Source organism: Ovis canadensis, chromosome 2 (genome assembly GCF_042477335.2).
Source record: "Ovis canadensis isolate MfBH-ARS-UI-01 breed Bighorn chromosome 2, ARS-UI_OviCan_v2, whole genome shotgun sequence".
In the NCBI taxonomy this organism is placed as follows: Eukaryota; Metazoa; Chordata; class Mammalia; order Artiodactyla; family Bovidae; genus Ovis; species Ovis canadensis.
In genome coordinates, this window is record NC_091246.1 from 171,282,592 (window position 1) to 171,295,767 (window position 13,176).

The 13,176-nt window shown below is 36.0% G+C and overlaps 1 protein-coding gene across 27 annotated transcripts in view; it reads left to right on the forward strand.

Annotated features, from left to right (window-relative positions):
- Positions 1 to 13,176, forward strand: part of GTDC1 (glycosyltransferase like domain containing 1) — a 502,335-nt gene that overhangs the window by 188,993 nt on the left and 300,166 nt on the right. For all 27 annotated transcript variants that reach the window (XM_069577660.1, XM_069577656.1, XM_069577661.1 and 24 more), the window contains 2 exons: positions 6,092 to 6,259; positions 9,943 to 10,116. In XM_069577660.1, coding sequence (XP_069433761.1) covers positions 6,092 to 6,259; positions 9,943 to 10,116 — 342 coding nt within the window. The remainder of the gene's footprint in view (positions 1 to 6,091; positions 6,260 to 9,942; positions 10,117 to 13,176) is intronic.

A 13,176-nucleotide genomic window follows, 5' to 3' on the forward strand; every position in this document is an offset into this window, starting at 1 on the left:
TTCCTTGGTCCTTATTGAGTTTCTCAGCCTGCCAATTTTCTTCTTGCTTTAGCTACTTTGTTCTCCCTTTCGGGTACATCATTTAGTTTCAGTTCAGTTCAGTTCAGTCAGTCAGTCGTGTCCGACTCTGCAACCCCATGAATTGCAGCACACCAGGCCTCCCTGTCCATTACCAACTCCCGGAGTTCACTCAAACTCACGTCCATCGAGTCGGTGAGGCCATCCAGCCATCTCATCCTCTGTCATCCCCTTCTCCTCCTGCCCCCAATCCCTCCCAGCATCAGGGGCTTTTCCAATGAGTCAACTCTTTGCATGAGGTGGCCATAGTATTGGAGTTTCAGCTTTAGCATCAGTCCTTCCAATGAACACCCAGACTGATCTCCTTTAGAATGGACTGGTTGGGTCTACTTGCAGTCCAAGGGACTCTCAAGAGTCTTCTTCAACACCATAGTTCAAACGCATCAATTCTTCGGTTCTCAGCTTTCTTCACAGTCCAACTCTCGCATCCATACGTGACCACTGGAAAAACCATAGCCTTAACTGGATGGACCTTTGCTGGCAAAGTAATGTCTCTGCTTTTGAATATGCTATCTAGGTTGGTCATAACTTTCCTTCCAAGGAGTAAGCATCTTTTAATTTCATGGCTGCAGTCACCATCTGCAGTGATTTTGGAGCCCCCAAAAATAAAGTCTGACACTGTTTCCACTGTTTCCCCATCTATTTCCCATGAAGTGGTGGGACCAGATGCCATGATCTTCGTTTTCTGAATGTTGAGCTTTAAGCCAACTTTTTCACTCTCCTCTTTTACTTTCATCAAGAGGCTTTTTAGTTCCTCTTCACTTTCTGCCATAAGGGTGGTGTCATCTGCATATCTGAGGTTATTGATATTTCTCTCTCATTTAGTTTAGTACCTTGCAAATAATAGATGCTTAATGTAGACTGACTAAATAAGCACCAGAATGCAAATAGTAGCCATCTCTTCCAGGGTGATTGTGCATTCCTTCACTTATGTTTTTTAAATTTGAAACATTTTCTGTAATGAACATGTGTTTTCTAATTATCAGAAGGTAAAAAATTATCATTCTGGGCTTCTAGAATTTGAGACCCTGGTAGGTGAAATTCAGTAAGTCAGCAGGAACTGAGAAATTAAATTATCATAAGTCAATCAAGAGTCTGTACAAAGAAATCAATTCAGTGAGGCATTGCATTCGGGTAGGATGGGTGGAGTCTTGGGTTAAAGGAAGTTGGTCCATGTGAGTTGTGCTTTCCAATTACTTTATGCCTAACTTAATTTAAACTTAAAATTTAGTTTCTCAGTACACTAGCAACATTGCAAGTGCTTTATAGTCATGTTAGCTAGCTGCTGCCATATTGAACAGTATAGATAGGGAAGTTTTTCATGATGCAGAAAATACTTTATCACAGAAGATATGGGATCTAGAATCCTGGAAGCAGATATCAACGAACAGAAAGTCAAGATAGGCAACAAAAGAATGAAGAAAGACTTAGGTAGTGAGGTTGGGCAATGTGAATCTGGAAAAGGAGTTTATTTTGAGTATTCAAACTTTGAATTCAAAGTTTGAGTATTCAAAGGAGTATTCAAAGTTTGAGTTTTGAGCAAAGTGACACAGCTGGAAGAAGGCATTGATTCTTCTGTTAAAGTCTTGAGGAAGACCTGTAAGAAATTGTTTAAGTATAAATAACAGTGCAAATTAGTATCTGTGTTAAATTGTGTTCTGTATCCCTTTATGTGATAAATGTTTTGGAAAGTGGGAGGCTATTGAAAAGATTTTATTGGGCAAGAGTAACTAGTACATGAAGGATTTTCTCCTTGATTGTATATGACAGTGGTTAGAATACTGAATGCCTGTCCTGTTTCTCATTTCACTGCCTCCTCATACTTCATACTTTTAAGGTATAAAAGTATGCATCTTGATAACAGTAGTCATACAGCTACACTACTTAGGTATATTTTAACATCTCTTTTGATTCATCAAGAAAATAGGATGAAAGGCAAACAACAGGTATATTCAAACTGAATCAAAAAAAATAAAATTTTGAATTTAATTATGTTGAATAATTCCTTAAGCAAATGTGACTCAGCTTGTAGGTATAATGTGTATCAGAAATACTTGAAGCATGTATGTGGATACAATTCCAAATACTAGAACGTTCTTATAACACAGAACCGTTTTGGTTAGACGATTTTAATAGCAGCTTACTTATAGTTTTGGTGAGATGGTGAGCTAATAATGTAGCCGTTAATTTGAATTTAGCAGACATTTTAAATATAGGTTTCTCTTACAGAGACAAAAGTTGCAATTTAAAGCTCTTTGGTGGTCTAAAAACAGCTTAATTCTCTAGTAGCATGGTAATAAGTACTAATCCAGCTTATGCAGTGATTGTAGTATGTCATGTTTGTGAAAGATTGCCCAACTGCTTTCTCTGGGTTTTATGTTAATTTAAAAATATTAAACATAAAACCTTATAACATCTTCATGCTGAGATAAACTGTTCAATTTAACTTGTGCTCAAGCAGCAGCTGTCAGGAATTATCTTGTTCCTAGTGCTTTTTGCTATCACCTTGTGCCCTTTCCTGCCAGAGACACAGTGTGGGATGATAAAGCTCACCTTGTTAGGATTTATTGCTTAAATAATACCTGAGGCAAGATGAACACTGGGAACCTAGGGTTTAACTGCTGATTGAGTGATGTCATTCATTGTGTTATTGTACCTTTTTTTTTAATTGATAAAAGAGGGCAAAGTAAAAATTGCCTATGAATCTTACCTGCTTTTTTTTTTTTTTTTTTGTGAGCATCTTCCTTACTTCTTTATAGGTATCACTGAGCTGAATATTTGAGGAGTTACTTATTGTCCAATTTAACTACCATTTTACAAGGAAAAAGCAAAGAGAAATGTTTTAGTTATGTTGGAGATAATTTCCATAATTTAGAAGTAGTGAGGGCTGTTTCAAAATTAGTTATAAAAATAAAATGAGTTTCTTATTAATGACTGAACAAACTGAAGGAAGTGTTGGTGTGGGCAGTCCCAAATGGGTAATATTGTGAAAACCATTGCCATTTTACTTCTGAATGTATGGCAGCCTTTCATTTGAGAACTTCTATTTGGAAGGTTCAATTTTAAATTTGGATTCCTTGATTGTGGATCAGCTTGGTAGGTAGGGTAAAGATTGGTGGTGTGTGGTTGGAGGAGAGTAAAGGCCTTGCTTTAGTTAAACATTTGCTACAGATGTTCCACCCTGAGGATAATTCCCATGGAGCAAATGAACAATTGGCTTATGACTAGGAATACATATATGAGGGATTTATTATTATAGAATGTAACATATTTTTCCCTTCTGCTTTCTGCCGTCTAATGCATATCCTCCCAAATTTGTAGTTTTATAAATGTATAACTTAAAAATTGGTAAAGGTAGATCAATGAGTTACAATATATCATTTATTTAATCAATTATAAACATTTCTATGAATATTTGAAAATTTGTTATTAGTGACCTTTTGACTAAACCATTTAAGAATTAGTTGCAGACATGATGCTTTACATGTAAAAAATTCAACATGTCTAAGAATGAGGATATTCTCCTATATAACAGCAGTAAAATTACTACACTTCAAGACTGATAAAACTTTACAATTTTATATTCAACCCAATACTCAGAGTTTCCCTATTGTCCTCATATCTTTTATAGTTGTTTTTTTCCCCATTCAGTATCCCATTAAGGATCACACACTGCATTTTGTTTGGGGATCCCTTTATTCCCCTTTACTCTAGATTTTCTTTTTCCTTTTATGACTTTGACATTCTTGAAGATCCAGCCCCATTTATTTTGCGACTGGCAGGATGTTTCCTCATGACCAAATTCAGATTAAACATTTGGAGCAGGAATTGGCGATCTCTGTCTTTCTATCATGTATTGGGAAATACATGATATCCCTTTGATCCACCATTGTTCATATTAAGTATGATCACTTGAAATGTTGATGTCTACCAAATTTCTCCATTAATTAATGGAAGTTAATTCTCCATGTAATTAATAGATGGAAGCTGTAGTTAATGAATTTTTCTTCCTTGTGTGTGAATGCATCATGTTTACTTAGGTCTCAATGATTGAGTCATTGCTTGCAATAGTATGTATGTTGAGGGTGGGAGCAGGAAAAGAGGGAGGGAGAAGTATTACTCAATAACTTGCTCTACTAATCACCACCTTTTTTTTTTTTTAAGGAAAATATTGATTGAGATTAAATTTCATTTTTCTCTCTGCTAAAGATCAGATTTGAAGATAAGCAAATATCTTTGCATTTCAGAATTTTTGGTCTCTTTTTTATTTTTTGTCCTCACTGTGTACATGCAGGACCTTAGTTCCCTGACTGGAAATCAAACTCATTCCCCTTGCATTGGGTGCAGAGTCTTAACCACTGGATCATCAGGGAAGTTCCCAGTCCCAGTTTTAGAAAAGTTTATACTTGATGGTGGTGGGAATATTTTTGGACAAAATAGAGGACATTTTCAGGATATAAATTTTCTATTTGCTTTAGTTGAGTACAAGTAGACAATTTAAAATGCATCTTCATGATAAGATTTTTTACTTTAAAGCAATAAATAATAACATTAACACAGCGATGTGAGTTTAGAAACGTCTCTACTTTTGGGTCTTGTGTTCCTCTTTTAGTCCATGAAGAAGACACTTGAATTCCCATTTATGATATATGCTCTTAGTATGTAATTATTCTTCTTATGTGAAAGGCTAGTGCTGCAGATCATATAAACACCTGAAGTTAGTCATTTGGCTTGTCGGCAAGGGAGAATTTATAGTAGTTGTAATCATGGTAATAACAAGGATGCTATTTTGTATTTATTAAGTACAATAAAAAGCATCTGCAATGTAAGTGGTACACAAGGAATTCATACCCATAGTGTAATGAATAGTACTTCGGGCTTAAAAGACCAGGAGTCTCTGCTTTGCCACTTTCTACCAGTGTGATTTCTAGGAAAAACTCTTAACCTTCTTGAATCTCATTTTTTAGAATGGGAATTAAAGCTGTAAGGGTTAAATGATTCTATATTATGTTATAAAGGTGGCATTTCATCAAAATTGTGCCATCTAAATGTCCCCAGCTGCTCAGGGACTGTAATTTGTCCCTCTTTTGTGTCCGCATGTGTTAGCCCCCTTGTTAGTGAAATATTTCCAGGTTGTCCCAGACAGTTGTCTGTTTGTCCTCTAGATATTTTGTTCATGTCGCTATTATAGACAGCATTCATTCGGCGGGCTGTCTTGTTCACCTTTTCTCTTCCTGGCTTGACCCTGGTACATAGTAGGCATTTATAATAAATGTTTGTGGAATTAATGAGTAAATAGACACTATTTCATTCATAAACATGGATATGTAGACATTCAGTTTCCTTTTTTCCCCCCAGAGACAAGAAACCAGCCTTTCTTCATTTTTTAAATTTAGGTTTTATATAAGGGATATTAAAGACTATACATCTGGTGCCATTAGCAGTCCAGTAATCGAGAAGAAAATATAAAACCAACCCAGAAATACTGCAGAATATTTAAAAGGGGGGCAGTGAGAAACATGCTAAGGGAAAAAGCCCTCCCTCACTAGATAAGTCTGTTGCATAAATCAAAAGGGTTTATGTCATAACACGAACATGTGCCATTCCTGCTCATATATTGAATTTCAGTAGTTGGTTGCATAAAGAAGTAAAGTGTAATGAAACTGGCAAGCAAAGTATTCCCCAGTCAGCCTTATCTTTGTTCCATTTGTCCTTCAGATAGAGCTTTTCTTGCCTTTTTCAATAAAATCCATCCAGCTTTTTTTTTTTTTTTTGCATCTCTCAGTAACTGAGCTGAGAAGACCAATGAGATTCAGGGCTTTTATAGTTCTTAGCAGCTGCTTTTTAAGAGATCAAAACTTAGAATGCTGCTACATGGTATTAGGCTTAACTCTTGATGTGTCCCTATAGGGGATGTGTTTTCCTTGGGGTAGGATGAGTAGAGAGAAGAGAAGGTGAAGAATGCCCCTTCAAGTATGCTCAGGATGGTAACCCTAATTTCCTTCTTTCCTAGGATCCTCTTCGCAAGCTCAGTGCTTAACCTGACTGAACTGGCTGCCCTTCGACCTGACCTTGGGAAATTGAAAAAGATTCTGTACTTTCATGAGAACCAGTTGGTATATCCTGTCAAGAAATGTCAGGAGAGGGATTTCCAATATGGATACAACCAAATTCTATCCTGGTAGGTATAGATTGTATCACTGTATTTAGTCCTTTGCCATCTTTTTTCCTTATAGTTAACTTTTAAATCTAGAGACCTATGGTACACATATTTTTTTAAATACCTTACATTAGGAGCAAATGTTTAAATATATCTTCCATGGTAAGAATTACTTGTGCCTCTGCAACATATATATATATACATATAAGAGAACAACTAATTTTTAAAATAAAATACATATGTGTAGCAACCTGATTATATGTTGAGCTAGTTATTTAACTGTATTTTCTACAACACTCAAAATGGAAGCAAAGGGCTGTCAGGGACCTCCTTCAGCCCCTTATCCCATGTGTGAGACTTACTTTTAGAAAAGGCAGTTATTCAACTTTTATTTACCAGCTACTTTCAATGTATCCAGCCAAAATCAAAATAGAAATGTACAGAGGAGTAAACAGAAATTAAAGCGTAACAGAGCAAGAGATTTCTGTCCTTTTATTCTTACTGTTTGTAAGAGAAAACTATGGAAAATGAATCTTTAGGTGATGTTTGTTTTTTTTTCTTCCCCTCATTGAGTCTTCTGAAATTGCCTAGCCTTAAAATACCATGACATTTCAAAGGTGATGGTCCTTCTCTTTTGTTACTTCAACAAAGTGTATCTCTTGAAACTTAGTTAATAAAAGAAGTTAATAACGACTCTGAAACAGCTTTGCTATTGGATCCCATCGACATAACTGCAACACTCAAATGGAGTCAGTTTGGCAGTGATTGGGTACAGTTTACTCACCATTTTTAATAGTTATTAGCCTTTGGGGTTGATGATGTGCTTAAGCAGACACCCATCTCTTTTGCTAGTATATTCCATAGTTTCATTGACATAGAAAAACAGCTAGCTGGTAATACTTCTGTGTTTTGAGCATTTTGTAAATGTTTTCCTGCAATCATTTTTACAAGCTGCTTCAATTGTGAAGTAGCAATGCTATCAAAATAGAGAGGCGCTGCTTCCCGTCAAATGTCTCGTAAAAAAAAGCAACCGTTTTTAAATTTCATAATAAAATTAAAATACTTTATTTTATATTGAAACAGAGAGGGAAAATATGTTTTAAAAACAAAAATGAAATCATTTTATACTTTATCAATATGGAAAACATTTGTAATATTCTTTTGGTTTCTTGAATTAACATCATTCTTTTCCTCAGATAGTGTGTGTTTATTACCCCTGAGAAATAACTGGGGAAAAAAATTAAGTCTGTTTTTCCCTTTATGGATGGCTTTAAAGTTAATGGAAGTTACACCCACTCATATCAGAGAGGAAATGCATGGAAAAGAATATTTCTGTAAACTATCGGTTCTTTAATTTGGCAAAGACTGGGTTTTTAAGAATATATGTAGTTGAGTTGCATACCCTTTGAGGGCAAATAGCAAAAAAAAAAATTAACTCACTACCCCTCATCTCTCTGTTTTAGAAAAGATTGCTTTTGCTCAGAGGGAGTGAGACCATAAAATCTTATACATGATTTTTGAGCATTGCTCTTCTCAAGAGGGTAAACTGGTAGATGAACTTGAGGAGAAAGAAATGGACTTGATCGTTGCTGGGACTCTTAATGAGAAAGCAATGGTTTGCAGTCGTCCAGAGGAAAAATAAGAATGTCAGAAAGCAGTCCAGTTCAGATTCACTTTGAAAAGTATGACTCCAGCTTCCTGAAATGTTTCTTTAGTTTTCTTGCTGACTTCTGCTTTTGTTGGCATTGTCAGATTTCTTTCTTGACTGTGTGGCAGCTAAGGACTTCAGAGATGACTGACATAAGCACTCACCTTAAATAGAGGTTTCACTAACCCTCTGACTGATGAACACTTGTCGTAACTATATATTATGACCTGTGGGTCGCTATTAAAATATGTGACATATAGTGAAAACAGACTAGCTGTAAAACATCCTTCAACTTTTGGTATATTATTATCTTGGCTTCCTTATTGCTCAGTGTAGTGTCAGCACTTCTGTGACATTCTCTTGTATTATCCATGTTGTAATCACTGCTAACCCCAAATTTGCGCTAGGTTGCAACTAAAAAAACAAAAAATGCTTGTATGGGAAAACAACTTTGCAGGGGTGGGAGTGGATAGGTCAACATTCCTTTTGTTGGTTTTTCATTCCACTGTGTACTGATAGTAGGAATTTTGTCTCAGTAAACGCAAATTAAACTAAACTTAGAATTTGTTATGATATTCCTGCTCTGTAAAGTCTATTTATTCATTTGTGTTTTGCAGTCTTGTGGACTTAGGTGTCTTCTTTTCAGTTTTCTTGATGTTCTTTTTAGAGTGAAATAAAACTGTTTTCTCTTTGGTCTTGTACACCTTCTTATCAAAGCATTTGTACGCATCATGTTGAGATCCAGGGACACTGAGACATGGAATCATTGCTTAAAGCAATGAGGGCTATTTTAAAAAACAAAACAATGATTTATTAAAATGGTTTTTTGAGTCATAAAGGAAACATAGTACATACTCCTTTTTTATCCAGTTCACCCATGGTTATCATTTGTGTTCATTGATTTCCAAAAAAATGTTATACACAAATTTGGAAACTACTGACATATTTATGATACATAAACTTTGTTTTAAATTTCCTTCTAACTATATATTTTAGATTATTTTTAATTAAAAAAAAAGTGCTAGGGAGAGGATCACAGCATTTACATCAAAAGCAACAGCCAGTATTATATTTCTTCTGTTTAATTTTGAAGGTTCATGGTGTTATGGTCCTTTATAATATATTATGTAATCAGTAGGACCTAGTGGTATGGATTTCTGGATCCGTTTTCACCAGTTTCTTCTATTGCTCTGACTCCCCCAAGTCTGATATAATAATAGAATAAGTTACTTGTAGAGTTCTCATATACTCCTTTCTGTGTATGTAGTCTCAGAACTTTCAAAAACCTAACAGTTTCTTGAAACAAAGGTTAAAATGAGAAATAGACTTTAACCACATGTTATGAAGGTATGCTGTAGTGTGAAATAACTCTATCTGGATTGGTCTCCTTAAAGGCAGTGAAAAGTATGCTAAATTTTTTGTTCTCCATACTGTGGTGTAAATCAAAGTACATCACTGACATAAAACCTCAACATGGGTAACTGGGCCACAGAGAGAAAGGTCCTCATGTTCTTGGTGATACTACAGAAAAGTCCTGGCATTGCAGAAAGATACTTAGGTTTGAAGCCTCATAAGTGAGAGTGTTAGTGGCTCAGTCATGCCCGATTCTTTGCAAACCCCATGGTATGTAGCCTGCAAGGCTCCTCCATCCATGGAATTCTCAAGGCAAGAATATTGGAGTGGGTAGCCATTCTCTTCTCCAAGGATCTTCCTGGATAGAACCCAGGTCTCCTACCTTGCAGGCAGATTCTTTACTGTCTAAGGAACCAGGGGAGCCCTGAGGCCTCATAGAATCCCATTAAATCACTGAATTCCTCTCCTACCTTTCCTGTCTGATGCCTGCCATCTAACTTCCCTTGATATAAGGCTAATGAAAGTAACTTATCTGCTGGGATCATTTTGATAAAAACTGAGAAGTGACGAGTTCTTTGCAAACCCAAGATGTGGTAAAAACTGTGATTAATAAAGAAGTCTTTAAGCTTCTTTATAAAAGAAGTTATAAAAAGAACTGAATGAATGTGGGCTCGCCATATGCATTTATCCTTTCCCTTTGCAGCCTGGTGGCTGATGTGGTGGTATTCAACTCGGTTTTTAATATGGAGTCATTTCTCACTTCTATTGGAAAATTCATGAAGTTGATTCCTGATCACAGACCCAAGGATCTGGAAAGCATCATCAGACCCAAGTGCCAAGTTATTTACTTTCCCATCAGGTTTCCTGACGTGAGCAGGTCAGTGTGACTCTATTTTCAATATTCTGTCATAAATTATTCCCCAAATGTATAAAAATAGGTGCTATTCTTGCCAGTTTTAGCTTTTTCACATAAGCATGGTTAGAGAATTGAGTACTGTCTCACCTTGCTGTGATTAATAAATCATGTGTCCAACCTATCGCTGAATGGTTAATTCCAATATCAAGCTCTTCCTTTCTTTTCTCTTAGATTTGTTTGCCAAAGAAAGGTGCTTTGGCTTTTAACACTGACTGTTGTTTCTTCATTTGTTGTTTTGATACAGAAGTCATCGTCAAGCATATGTCTCAACGTTTTATTCAGCTTATTCCCAGTGGTTTATATGTATAATAGTAACTCCTAAGTAAGTCAGTGTTAAATTTTACTGCTTAAATTACTTTCATATCCCATGCTGTTTTTTCTATTTTCTCCTTCTCCCATTTTTTATTATTTACATTATTTTAGTAAAGAATTTGGTATTTTATGTTGGGTTGAAATGCATTTAATTGCTATTTCTTTTTCTCAGTCACTAAGGATATTTTTATTAGCCTTATCGCTGGGCCCACCCTGAATTAGCAATGGATGATGTGGCTCAAAGGGAACATTCTAGAATTCCTTTTCACTTTTGATTAAACCTAGCAAAATTGTTTTTACTGCCACCAGAAATATATCCCCCTTGTGAATAGAAACTTTACTTTAGTCGGACTCATACTAGCTGGGGATGCTGCTGTTTTGTAACTTACTGTGTCCTTAAAAAAAGAGCTCAGGGACAGATGTTTCTTCCCTATCCTTGAAGGGAAGGCAGGAAACAATTTATTGTCCATGCATGCTATGTGGGAGGTCGGCATTAGTGTCTATGTTCTGGACTCAGTTCACCCAGATTTTGCTGTGGGGACACCCACTCTTCCACACCCCTAATACTGATTTATTTGAGTCTTACTAGTTAATACTGCACTGAAGAAAATTCTGCCTAATACCAAATCAAGTTATGAGTCATAAAGTTTGTTAGACCACCTTGCCTAATCCTTATTTTCTGGAGTTCAGAAAACAGAAGGCCAGAGAAGCAGACCGGCTTATACTCACGCTGTTGATTGTTGTCAGAGACTGGATTCAAATTTAGATTCTATGACTTTTGATTCAATTTTCTGTTTAGTTTCTAATCTTCCTATTAGTACAGGTCATTTGTCAAAAATATTTAATGATCTATTTACATTTTTGAAAACTATAAAGCTGAGTGAAACTGAGATCACAGTTGATTTTCATATGTATGTACATGTATGTACGTATGGTATGTATTTGTAATCCATAGTTTTCATGTGTGATGAATGTCAATGTCTAAAAAACATGATGGTTATGCTTTAGCTCTGTCATTAGCTAGAATACAGCTTATAGTTTAGGTCATAGTTTTTAACTTTATTTTTGACATTCTTTTAAGTTTTTCATATAATAAGGTATCATTAAAATGTGCATCTTTACGTGAATAGGTAGTTATAGTACATCTTAATTTTTATTTCTATAGAATTTCAAATAAATAATGTTTTTCAAATTCATTTGCATCTGATATAGTCCTACAATATCCTATGTTTAATACACCTGTGGCAGTTGAATAGTTTATTAATTTGGACTGTATTACCATAAATAAATCTAGCTAAATGGAAGAAGGTTAAGAAATATTGTGGCCAAGATAACATTCATAAGCAAGGTCTTAGCCCAGAGTGTTATTTGAATTATTTTCAAATGGTAATTTGCTTTATCCAACCCAAACTCATATAGTGTAAGTAAGTGATTATTTGCATGAATGACAATCATTCTAATGCCTGCAGTCTTAAAAAGAGTATTATTTTGTTGAGATGTTGAAAAATATTTAGTAATGCCAAAGGCAAATAACCAAGGTGATTAAAAATAAAACGACTTTTGAATGCTTCTACTTTCTCTCTATACAAATATTATCGTCATGGCAAGTTTGTATTTAATTTATAAACAAAGCAGAACGTATACTTAAATGATTAATAAATGTACTATAATAATATATAATATAAAGGGTAATAATCAGGGAAGGGAAAAAGCCATATTTCAGCAAAGTATATGAGGACTTCTAAAGATGATAACTGTTCAAACTCAGAACATCCAACATTGAGCTTGAAATCCAATATTGAGCTTATAGTACCTGCTGTTACCTGTTGCCTTCCTTACCCTTACACTGCCTCATTCTCAAAGGCCAGAAAAATAGTAGCAAGGAAAAATATTCACTGGAAAATATTTCATTATATGTATTAAAACATTTGGGGAAGAGAAAGCTCTTAAAATACCATAGTTAGGCATGCACATATTTGAGGCTTGACCACCCCTGGTGGCTCAGAAAGTAAATAATCTGCCTGTAATGCAGGAGACCTGGTTCAATCCTTACATCAGGAAGATACTCTAAAGAAGGAAATGGCAGCCTGCTCCACTGTTTTTGCCTGGGAAATCCCATGGACAGAGGAACCTAGAGGACTGCAGTCTGTGGGTTCAACAAAGAGTTGAACACAACTGAGCAACTAACGCTTTCACTTTCATTACTAGCCCTGTAACCCATGCAAGTATAAAGACCTTGAGTTTAGGTTATGATTATATTTACCTTATCACCCCATAGGCATGATGTAGCAATTAAATGAAATAATATGTGCCAAATGTCCAGCCTGGCATGTAACAGAACCTTAATAAAGATTGTGTGGGATGTGGCTCCGACGCTCAGTTGTGTCTGACTCTTTGCAATGCTATGGACCGTGGCCTGCCTCTGTGGACCTCTGTCCACGGATTGTCCTAGCAAGAAGACTGGAGTAGGGTGCCTTTTACTCCCCCAGGGCATCTTCACAACCCAGGGATTAAACCCATGTCTCTTCTGTCTCCTGCATTAGCAGGCAGACACTTTACCATTAGTGCCACCTCAGTTCAGTTCAGTCGCTCAGTCGTGTCCGACTCTTTGCGACCCCATCAATCACAGCACGCCAGGCCTCCCTGTCCATCACCAACTCCCGGAGTTCACTCAGACTCACGTCCGTCGAGTCCATGATGCCATCCAGC